General features: G+C 39.6%; 1 protein-coding gene across 1 annotated transcript in view; it reads right to left on the minus strand.

Moving 5' to 3' along the window:
- Positions 1–2,288: 2,288 nt before the first annotated feature.
- The window catches only part of ltbp3 (latent transforming growth factor beta binding protein 3), a 39,136-nt gene continuing 29,221 nt past the window's right edge, over positions 2,289–12,203 (minus strand). The window contains exons 21-29 of the mRNA XM_071540276.1: positions 12,107–12,190; positions 11,332–11,460; positions 11,004–11,141; positions 10,374–10,514; positions 7,091–7,219; positions 4,700–4,861; positions 4,506–4,595; positions 4,230–4,358; positions 2,289–3,606 (exon numbers count right to left, since the gene is read on the minus strand). Of these exons, the coding sequence (XP_071396377.1) occupies positions 3,455–3,606; positions 4,230–4,358; positions 4,506–4,595; positions 4,700–4,861; positions 7,091–7,219; positions 10,374–10,514; positions 11,004–11,141; positions 11,332–11,460; positions 12,107–12,190 (1,154 nt within the window). The 3' untranslated portion in view covers positions 2,289–3,454. The remainder of the gene's footprint in view (positions 3,607–4,229; positions 4,359–4,505; positions 4,596–4,699; positions 4,862–7,090; positions 7,220–10,373; positions 10,515–11,003; positions 11,142–11,331; positions 11,461–12,106; positions 12,191–12,203) is intronic.

Genomic DNA, 12,203 nt, shown 5'->3' on the forward strand with positions numbered 1-12,203 from the left:
TCTTGACCGTCATTTGAATCTTATGCTCAGTTACAACATCATCCCTGTCCTTATAATAATTAACTCAAGCAAACTGAGGGTACAAAATTTGTCCAATGCAATCAAGTAAATGAACAAAACAAGCACTGAGCAACACACACCGAGGCGTGACCAGGGAAAAACGCACGTCACATACAGTTTTGCATCCCGGTTTTAGCCGCCTTGTGTGACTCACTATGGCATTTAAAGTCATGAGCTGTACAAGGCCATTTTTGGCAACAGTCTGCCACTGAGGTCACTTTGGGCATCAGTGATCAGTTTTTCCTGTGAGTCAGAAAAGCAATCTACTAGATAAAAACTATCAACGTGAAAGATTGAACGCCATCCACATGCATGTCAAATACGCATCTAAAACAGGCTCAACAATGTGGCATTCAGGATACAAAGTGAGAAAAGATTTAAATTACAGTCGTAGAGCTGGTCCTTAATCTTGCCAGTTCAATGCGATGTCGACTCTGTAATCAATATTCTAACCATATCATTATCCAAAAGTGAGTTCAAAGCATAGTTCAGGATCCTCTTTTGACTGCATTTAAATTTCAAGTGACAAAAACTGTGATTTATGAATAAACCCCAGCTCAGGGAGACACAGATGCATCATGGAATATCCCACCAGTAGCCTATTTATCCATTCTCTCCTGTGTGAGCCTTGTTACCCCTGGCAGCTATTTCTGTCTTTGCACAGCCACTCCAGGTAGTAATCTGGAAGGGGGGGACCTCATAATCTCCTCAGCAGCAGCTTAATTTGATGACACTTTAATTTAATAACTGCAATACTAACTAAGGTTCAACTGATATGGGTTTTGAAGGCCAATATGGATACTTATCATTTTCGACTGAAGCTGCTGATAGCCTGTATTTTGTGCTGATATTTGATCTCTTTGAATTTGACCATTTTCATGTCAAAGAAATTACAAGTATTTGGTGTTTCCTCCAGAATTTTATTCTTGGAAGGGATGAAAAGCCTCTGAACAAGCATTTAGTGGTCTAACTGCTTGTTCAGAGGCTTTTCATCCCTAACACTACACTAAAACTCTCCCATTGAAAGCCAGACTAATAAAATTATTTTAGGTGGGTAGAACTTCAGGAGGCAGGAAGACCCACCCCACCTGTTAGGGTAAACTCTGGGATGTATTTGGACTTTAAAAGGAGAATTAATTTACAAAAACATAACTGAACAATTAAATGAATAGATGTAATGTAGGCCAGTTCACCTGTAAAGACAGAGAGGCAACTCCTGTCTAGGCAGAAGCTCTGCGTCAAACTCACCTCCTCATGTTCACACCAACATGCAATCAGCTGAGCAGGAATTGATGTCATCCTCACCGATGATGTCATCCTTATTGATGTCAGCTGTGGTGGAGGGTTATGTTTTCTGCCCCGGCTTAAAATTAGAACTGGCGGTCCCAAAACTGAGATATAAGAACCAAGTTCAAGTGTCACTGTGCCCAAAACCTGCCTTCAAGGACCAGGTTAAGTAAAAAACAATTTCCTTCTGTCCTCATCTCTGTTTCCCTATCATATGTAGGGATTCCAGTATCACAGGAGTATTTTGGTAGATGTGTTGTCAGACTGTACTGGTTCTGATGCCTGCACTCCTTACTATTGGTTGGCTGTGATGTTGGTAATCTAGGAATTAAAGCCTTTCTACACTCACTGTAAGTCACTGTGGATGGGAGTGTCCGCTAAATGTCTAAAACGCAAACATAATGCTTCTTTATGCTGCAAGATAGCCACAGACCGCTATAGACGGCGTGTAACAGCCATGAAACACTTACTTTACTTTACAAAAAAAAGTTGCTTTAAAAGTGAAAATCAAGTCTGTAAATGTTTGATGTTTGTACAGTGAGGTGAGGAGCAAAAGAGCAGAGGAATAAACCTGTGGAGGGAGGCCTCCCCTGCTGCGTGCCCAGTTTATTTGCTTTCCAGGCGTGTTTCAAAAGGTCAGCACTGAATCCCACATTAGCAGTCCCCCATACTGCTTAAAACGACTGTATGGGAACTCTTTGCTTCACCGGTTGAAAGTGTCTGCCTGTCAGATATGTAGGCTTTGATGTAATACTCACTATTTTCAGTTCTCATAAACCTATCCATTTTTAAACCAGATGTCTTCATATAAAAGAGGAAATAGCACCCATTAATCAGTAAGTATTTAAAAATCCATTTATAACTGAGCGTTAGAAAGTGACAACCATGCCATAACCATCAAAAACCACACACACAAAAAATAACAAATGTCTGAGTGGTTGACATCTGTTTTTTAATTAAAATTGTTCTTTTCTCAAGAGCCTCTTTGGTTTGTAAATACATAAATGCAGCAATTTTGTCAAAAGATGTCACAAATTTTCTTTTTTTTTCCTGAATCAGCTACAAACATTCCCCCTAGATTCACTGCTAAGCGCATTACCTTTTTGTCTAGCTTAAAGTCCACTTAGGTGCACATGTCAAAATAATACAAAACATTTAGGCTTCCAATACTATACATCAACAAAAATACAGGGGTAGATAGGCACCAATCTTTCAGAAAAGGATATTCCACTGAACAAACTGTACAATCAATCAAAATCATCAGTCAAATTGACGCATGGTTAAAAAATACAATTCAGAGAGAGATATTTCCCAGATAGAGGATGTCCACTTAGAATTAGACATTAAAGACCGTGGCCCTAAGTGGGAATGTAAAGGGGAATACAACAAAATCTAAAAGTTCACATGGCATTCCTATAATCTGGGACAGTCTGATCAATATTTATATATATAAGAACAACTTTCTTCCAGAGATAGAAACCAGAGAATAAACATTTGTAATGAAACCTGTGACGTTATTCCAGATTTTACATCTTAATTCACTAATTTGTGTCTTAGTTCTCTGGTTTGTGGCTTTGGAAGGGAGAGCTACAAGTTCACAAATACTGACTCGTTATAATGTTATAGACAATAGGAATAACATATATAAAGCCTTAAATTTGTGTGGTATTCTCTCTTTAGCACGTTTCCTCATTAAAATGACAGAATGTTTGAGATCAAGGATTGAAATTAAGAATAGAAGATCAATGCAACAGGGACACGAATAAAGAAATTCACAAAATGCACATTAAAAAGTTAATGAACAAACAGTTAAAAAAAACAATAATTACAAAAAATGCGTAACAAAACAAACCTATGTCTTTGTCTGCGTTGATTTATTTTTTTAACATGTGCAATGGGGAGTGAAAGAGGAGCAGACAACGATACATTTTGTACATTTCAAATGAGCCTTTCCTATGATTTGGCTCGTAATGAAAAGACATGATTTTAGGAACACTGTGTACACCTGGTCCCATGTTTTAAGTATGAGACAGAGGTGTACTGCAGTATGTGCGTGCGTGTTTGTGTGTTTTGGGTAGATAAAGATAAACAGAGAGACAGACAGAGGTTACCGAGCTCTGGGACGGACACACATGTTGGGCCTCCGCGCGGCCACAAAGCCGTGTTTGCAGTAGCACTTGAATGAGCCTATGGTGTTCACACAGCGGGCGTTCTTGCATGGATTAATACGAACTCCTGGTTCAGCACACTCATCAATGTCTGAAAAGACACAAGGACAAGAGTGTGTATCAGTGTGTGTGTGTGTGTGTGTGCATGTGTGAGGGAGAGAGTCATCTGATTTACAGTACAAATAATTAAAAAAAAGGCTATTATTTGAGGTTAAATGTAATTGTAACTTTAAATATGCTACAAGTAGGAATTTTGGTTTGGTTTGCAGACAGGGTTAATAATAAAAACATTATAAAAAATTCATTTAAAAGATTAAAAAACACAATAGAAACAATAAAAAACATTCTTAAAACACAAAAAACAACAAAAACAAAAACCTAAAAGCAAACTTCAATATAATAAATAAAAACAAAATATACAGTACAGGCAATATCAGTTGAGAAGACTAGATAGGGAATCAATACATTGATATGGTCCAATAAAAGATCGCTTATCAGTGCAAAATACAAACCTTCCTACACAGGCATATGATGCTAAATCATTTCATACACGCTGCCATGCCAGTATTCTCTACATTACTGTATCTGGAAACCTGTATTGACTGTATTCCTCCTTAATAATACAAGCAATAATTCATGACGAAAAAGGAGAAACTTCAGTCAGTGGTCTGATGAGAATTTAATGAGACAAAGAAAGCGGAGGTGTAAACGTACCTGTGCAGCGGGTGCGGGAGTGGTCCAGCCTAAAGCCTGGGTTACACTCACACATGGTGCCCAGGTAGGAACGCACACAGCGGCCATTGGCGCAACTGCATTCATCTGAATCCTCCTCCGAACTGTCACCTTTAGACCATAAACAGGTGGGATGAGGGAAAGAGAGAATGAGAGGGAAAGACAGAAAGAGAGAAGGTGAGGGTGGGTTGGGGCCGAATACATCATTGTGTTACTGAGTCTGACACGTTTGTGAAGAAAGATATCGTAGGACGCTACCTGGGTTGTAGTTGGCAAAAGCTGCCAGGAAATCTAGCTCCCCGTCAGACTCGGTCTCCAGATGCATCTCACACAGACGGCTGAAGATCACTGGACAGAAGGAATAAAGGACTCGTCAGCTCAGGAGAAAGTGGGACTCGGGAGGACAATGCGTTCAAAACTGAGAAGCTCGAGTGCCAGCGGGTCTTCCCCACCTGAGTTTCTCTGCGGACAGGTGCGGCACTCGGGCCCCCAGCCGCGGCCGTAGTGACAGCAGCACTCTGAGTAGGTCACCACCAGGCCGCTCCTGGGCAAGCTGCAGATCAAATCCTCATCAACCTGCAGGAAACACACGTCCTTATGGGCTGCGGTGCGGTCTGGGCGAAAAAAGAAGGATGGAAAACATGTGTATAATGTTACTAACTGTATATGCATAACAATTAACAGTGAAGTGAGATCTTCATTATTTTCTTCAAAACTTTAACGATTAAGGAACTGTCAAGTATACATCAAGTTTTTGCGCTTGTATTACAGTATTATACTGTAAGCAAGCATCATTCAGACACTGCTGATCTCTATGATTTACATGATTACTCAATGTGTTGCAAGCCAATAAGAAGATATCCACAGTGATTTTTGCCTGTTAAACATCAATTTTGTAACTTTAAGCATCCATGTCATGAGTGTGCACAACTGCAAGTATTCAGCAACATGGAATTTCATTCAAAGTGGAGATGAAGCACGGAAATTCAGGGTTGTTAGAATAAAATGATATGGCACACTACTGACAAATGTACAATATTTGACTTGGAGGGAAATCATTAAATCGATTCACATTTTCAGCAGTAGGGCACAGCTGTGTCACAACCTAGATGATGGCATCACTCACAAGGCTGTGATAGCTCAATAAATGTTTAAGTTATGAAACCCAGTTGAGGTAATAAGCTTCAGTAGAAAATACTTGTCAACATGAATAAGAGGGAGTGTAAAATAGGGAGTGTAACTGCATAAAATATACCACCCCATAATCCATGCATACTGCTCCATTTAACAGATCCATTTACTGTACCTGCCATAGCCTACAGCAGCGAGCCATAACACAGGATTTATTTTATGCTTTTCAGCTTGCTAGCTTATACATTCCCTGTGTAAATAACACATACAGCAAAGAAAATGTCTTGATTTTTTTCCCCAGCTGGACCGATTATTTATACCAGCGGCAGGCTGTTTATACTGTATGGAGACCTGGTCATGGCAAGTGGAAGCTGATCCGCTTTACTAACTTAGCTTATTTACTTAATTTAATTTAGCTACTGGCATCTACAGACTAATGTAAAACTAACAAACTAATCTAAGAACCAATGTAATATCTACAAACTAGATGGAAACCATTTACTTTGCCTCCGCCTAAGTATTCATTACGTTCACCTCCAGGCTACATACAGTATATGTGGCTGTAGCTACTTAATTGCCCATAACAGTCATCTGAAATGTCAGGTTGATTTCTCTATACATAATCATCATCTGAAATTGCTATAGGTGCCTGTTGCCAATGACAAATGAACTGCTACAGGCGTAAGATAAGTTGATGAGAAGGGCAATCAAACGCTGACCTATTTAAATCGTTTTTTGGTAGAGTCACTGATGTCTAGCTACCTACTTACCAATCTCTCATGCACAGTGCTTACTGGTAAACATGATGTGTGGTTGTGTGATACGCTTAATAGGATGATGCTGACTGCAGGTGTTGCCTTTATGCTCACAGTTCACAGTTATGCTCACAGTTCACTGTCATTACAGGAAAACATCTCACTGCCAGAATAGTTTGTTACTGCCTGACTGCTTGTGGATTAATGTGTCAATAATGTCAATAATGTCCTACTGCTCTTCTGCTGGCTATAATGCTTCATGTTTAATCAATTTCACTCATAAAAGTCCATTATCTTACCAGCTTTGTAATGTAGCATACAGTACAGTAGATCATGCCAACCATTATCATGACATCTCTGTAAAAATGGTGGTGCACTAGCATCAAAAAGCATTTTAATATTGTGGATATGCATAAGTGATCATTTGTATCTTTACATGTCAAATTATCACTAGTGAAGCTTGTTGGGTAGAGCTCAGACCTTTCTGCAACTGAATGTACAGTTTAATCTATCATATTCCTACCATATCAAGGTCCAAATCAACATTATCATCTATGATAGTGTGTGATCAATCGATAACATCGATAACACAAAGCAAGACATGAGGAGAGAAAAAAACGATTTGGGAAAAATAAACATGCAGAGAAAATGCCAAAAGCAATCACATTTTCTCATACTGAGCATAATTTGATATTACTTTGCGTGTATAAATGCATACATACGATATGTATTTTTAAAAGTGCTATCATGTCATCTCTCACCAGTAATGGAAGCTGTTTCTACAGAGCAGGTAATAGGGGAAGTGGTGTACCTGAACATAAAGCCAGTACCGGCCAGATGGGACACAAATTGGGAGGAGTTGAAAAGAGTAACATGAGTGGCAGATGTCAAGGTAAGCCAAAACTCATTTTGACTGGTCAGGCTCGGGTGAGCCGACGCTCGGTTGATTTTACCCACCGTCATAGACGCACTGTTTGAGCGCTGCACTGAAGGTGAGGGGCTGGTTGCAAATACAGTGAAAGGAGCCGGGCGTGTTCACACACCTCCCATTCTTACAGTACGAGGGGTCCTGGCACTCATTCACATCTGCAAAGGGCACCATAGACACTGGTTACAATATGAACATCTGCTTGGGGCCAGCTCTCAGCTATGTCCCGTAAGCTGTGGGTAGATATGTAGGCAGATCACTAGGTTTACTTTCTGAGGACATGCCGATAATCAGTATGAAACAGCCCGCCGTTGAGCTGAAGATTCAATCATTTAATTCATGGCTAGGAACTAGACGTTAAGCAGGGTTTGCGATTAATTCTGTAATTTGTGTGACATTGCTGCCAGATGAAAAATCAAACGAGGGAGCAAATAGCAAGTGTCTGTGCCGGGTTGCATAAAATATCTAACTTTCTACCTTTAAATCTCTCGTGCAAGTTGTTTCCTTCACCTTGGGTATTTGCTGATGGGTACTGCTAATGCTGCTTAAGTCAAAGAATTGAGTGTTTTACAGTGGCTTCAGGCATAAGACTGTAATTGGGTCTCTAGTTACCATGCAACTATTGCCTGCACTATTTGCAGTAAAGTTGCCGGTTAAAATAGAAAGCTTGATCGCAGTGGCACATCAACCAAGGGATCTTCTATTTACCAAGTAGTTTGCAGCCACTGTGTATGATGGATTACTTGCAGAGGTAATGATGCTACCATGTATTAAGCTAGTGTGACTTGAATGCAGCAAGTTGTGTTTGTGTGGCTTTGAATTTTGAACAGACAAAATTTTTCAACAAAAGCTGCAGTGCATTATAAATTTATGTTATATCAAATCATGTTTAACTACTTTCTTAAAACCTATTTCTCTTTTTGGCCAGTGTCATAGAAATGGCTATATGCTTGCTAAGTGGAATAAAACTTGAGGAAACAGTTAGCTTGGTAGATACTTGGCTAAAGTTTAGACCTAAAAGACTGAGTCAAAAAATCAACAGACTGATGTAGGACATTATATCAACTTTGTAGACTGCAACATCATGCGTGACCGCAAAGAATGAGTGCCTTGTAATTTGCGTATGGCATGTTCAAAATAGACATCCGGATGTCTACACCAAGTTTTATAATGATGTTCCAAAGTTTAGATGTTTCTTGTCCCCAGAACATGTTTACCAAATTTGATGAAATCCAATTGACCAGATTGAGTGAAAGTTTTGGTGTTGTGGTGTCCCCAATTAGATCTGTTTTAAAAAGCCTTTGCAGACATGATTCCTTATCTGTCCTCAACATGGGTACCAAGGTTCATGATTAATGGACAGTTATCAGCAATTTCGTGATAGGCCAACCCCTTTCTCAAGTTCATTAGTTAATGGCAAATGTTGTTTATCCTGCTGGGCTGATTTTAAGATCATTACTCTTTGCTACTCAAATAATAATATGTACCAACTTTGGTACATGTTATCAAATTACTAACCAAAAAAAAAAAAAAAACACCCATTGTGGAAAGTCCATCAGGCTGAAAATCCATCAGGGCAAATGTGATTCCATGGACAAATCTGAACAGGATGTGAGATGTGAGATATATGTGTATATGTACCAAGTTTTATTGTGTAGGATCCATGATGAGGGAGTTACAGCCTTTTAAACGGTTAAAAATCTATATCTTTTAACACTTCCTTCAGACCAAATGGGGCAAGAACCTGGATTTATTACCTCCACCGGGGAGGTCATGTTTTTGCCCATTGGTTTGTTTGTCTGTCTGTCAGTAGGATAGCTCAAAAACTAATGAATGGATTTCCAAGAAATTTGGTGGACAGATCGGCCTTGGGCCAAGGAACAATTCATCTGGGATTTCCATCATTAGATGATTGCCATAACTATGAAACTAACGATTCATGATTCATGAAACTAATGATTCCAAATCCTAAGGATATGTTTGCAGTTAAGTTATATGAAGGATATCTTGTAGGAGCAAGTTGGAGAATTGTTAAGCATTAGCAGAGGTTTGCGCTCGGTTTTGTTGTCGTTTTAAATTCATGATTTTATCTTGCTATTTTTGTCTTGCTATTTTAGCTTGCTATCGGCTATAAACACATATTGGTGGGCAAACTCAAATTCAACAAATTCAAATACATGAACATAACACATCTCTGCAGATGCCTTATTTATATACTGTATATTTTCATAAAATGCTATCATATAAGATGGCAGCATAGATCAAATGACTGCATATAAATCACTAACTTGCCTGAAAAAAACTTTTTCCTGAAATATCTCTTTGTTTCCTCAGCAGTAAAAATCAGCGTCACAAAATCCCAAAACTCCTTGTGCCAGATGTCTCCATGCAGCTTCAGAATTGCAGGGCTCATTTCATTGAGAAATATAGATTCCACACACACACAGACGCATACATACATGCACACATACATACATTTGTGCACAATGCCTACTGTCCTAGCCAGGAGCTACTCTCTGTGAAGTACAATTGGTCCAGTTCATTTCAGTGTCTCTATATGTTTATTAAAGCTAAAATACACAAGCTAAATCACACAATGCTTATCAGTCATGTTTAACGGTACGGTACTGTCTTATTTGACTTGAAACGTGTAGTTCATTTCAGCTCTTTAGGTTTCAAAGAAAAAATAAATTATCATCCATCACTATATGTGAAAATACATATGGTATGCTCTCATTCTATCTCAGGATATTATTGTCAATTACATACTCAAAGTCACAATGTAACGTGATGAAAACACTCTGAACTACTTGAAAGATGATGAAAACACTCTGAACATGTGTATTATAAAGATAAAAATTAGCATAAGTTACTTAGTATGCTCGCATAATTTGCTAAAATCTCCAGTTGTGACTACAGTACATTATGGGCACAATGCTTGACCTCCCTATTCAGCATGATTATGTTGATATCTAGTGCTTTTCATTAGTTCTAGGGTAGCTAGTACCTGTTGCTACTTAGAGAGATGGTATCTATCTTGTTCTCAGGCAAACTAGCTTGCAGAGTTTGGTGCAGCTCATGTGGATAGATGACCATTAAGGAAAAGTTGGGGGTAAAAACATCCTTAACCTTCTTTATGCAACCGGGCACTGAGGAATAAGTGTGAGGTATTATCAAACTCAAGTGGTTTTGTCTCATTCATCCTATCTCCCACATGTGCGCACAGGCAACACTATGAATTTTCTCCAGAATACACGACCCACTGCCTAGTCACCCACCGCAATCTACCCACAGCACAGGGCCTGCACTCACCAGCCTGCTCCTCGGGCGTCACACAGCTGTTACGGTCGGTGGCCAGGGTCCAGGGTGGGGAGCAGATACAGTAGTAGGACCCCGCGGTGTCCACACAGCGGCCGTTCTTACAGTTGGCCGGGTCCTGGCACTCATTCACACCTGCACCACAAAAAGGTCGACTCAGTACTCAACACTCAAGGTAAGTCTTCCAGCAGTTAGAGCAAACCTGCTAGTTCAGATGCAGAATAAACTGTCACACAGAAAAATAAAGGTGCTGAAAATGGTTCTTTGGAGTAATGCCATAGAAGAATAAATTCTGGCTCCACAAAGAACCATTTCTGCACTCCTTTGCTTAGACACCTGCATTGTGTTTTTGTTTATATGCCCTTGTATAGCCTCATTTGCAATAGCACAATATATAATATGGAGGGGTTTGGTTATTTTCCACATTTATGCCATCAACCACCATCCAATAACTAGGAATTAAGAACCTTTTAAATACTAAAAGGTTCTTGAAAAGGTTCTTTGTGGACCCAGAAATGGTTCTTCTATGGCATCACTCCGAAGAACCATTTTCGGTTCCAGTTCCAGTTTGCACCTCTATTTTTCTGTGTGTGGTCTTAGAGGGGAAGATACAAGTTGAGTCACCTGTTACTGTGGTGATCACACACTTCTTCTTGTTGGAGTCCGGGGTCCAGGGGGCGTTGCAGTTGCAGTAGAAAGACCCTCTGGTGTTCACGCACTGACCGTTAGTGCACAGAGACTCGTCGTGGCATTCGTTCACATCTGAAGGAGAACACGCAACCATAAACATCAGGAATCAGTAATGAAGCATCAACAAAAGTATGTGAGTGTGGGCGTTGCATAACTCAAAATATATCTCTGTTTACATTTACCTTTACAAATGTTGACAAAGCTTTAACAGCCTTTTACAGTGTGTGTGTGTGTGTGTGTGTGTGTGTATTTTAGTAATTACCAATGCACTCGAGGAGGTTGCTGTCATAGTAGAAGCCCTGCTGACAGTAGCACTCATAGCCCGGCTGCGTGTTCATACAGCGACCCTCCTTACAGATCTCATTGGCAAACAGCACACACTCATCGATATCTGTAGACGAGGACAGAAAATCCCATCTCAGTGACAGACACTCGCAGGTGGATCACTAACAACATGTGATCAGGGATGATGAAAGATTACCTGTCAGTGAAAGGGTATGAAAGGTTACTGATTACTGAAATTTAAAGGTATTATCGATTACTGCTGAATGTCTCCTTTACATGAGGGAAATGTTTTTGGAGTAGGTTATCCACATGCCAAAGGCTTGGTAAAAAAAAAAAAGATACAGGTCTGTTTCATTAGAAAAGTAAACAAAGATTTTTACAGCCTCAAAATAAATGTAAAACTCATATTTAGCTGTCAAATACTGTCCTTACATCAAAAGCTCCAATCATAAATTTCAGAATGAAAAAAAATCAGTATGTACACAAAGCCATACATCTGAAATTGCACTACTACATACAGGTACTACAATTACTACAATACTACAATTTCAGATTGGGCCTTTAAACTATTTTATTGCAGATTACTGCCAAACAAACCACCCAACCCACTTGTTTGGTACAACCCTTCAGACAGAAACCCAAAAATAAATGACGAATAAATAAATGATGAACCCGAAATAAACGGGGAGGAATGTTCTTCAGAGCTGAACTGGTATGCACTGATATAGAGACTCAGGTTACATAATATGTACCCCGGTGGAGAGACAGGCCGTATTCAGTGGTTCCTTCCTCATGGTAGAAACCTCGCCCCACTGGACACAGGGAGTGGAACTCGGCTGGGTAGAAAAC

Source organism: Centroberyx affinis, unplaced genomic scaffold (genome assembly GCF_046629955.1).
Source record: "Centroberyx affinis isolate AG114_WGS23_722 - 3 ecotype Tasmania unplaced genomic scaffold, CSIRO-AGI_Caff_v1 ptg003599l_1, whole genome shotgun sequence".
Taxonomy (NCBI): Eukaryota; Metazoa; Chordata; class Actinopteri; order Beryciformes; family Berycidae; genus Centroberyx; species Centroberyx affinis.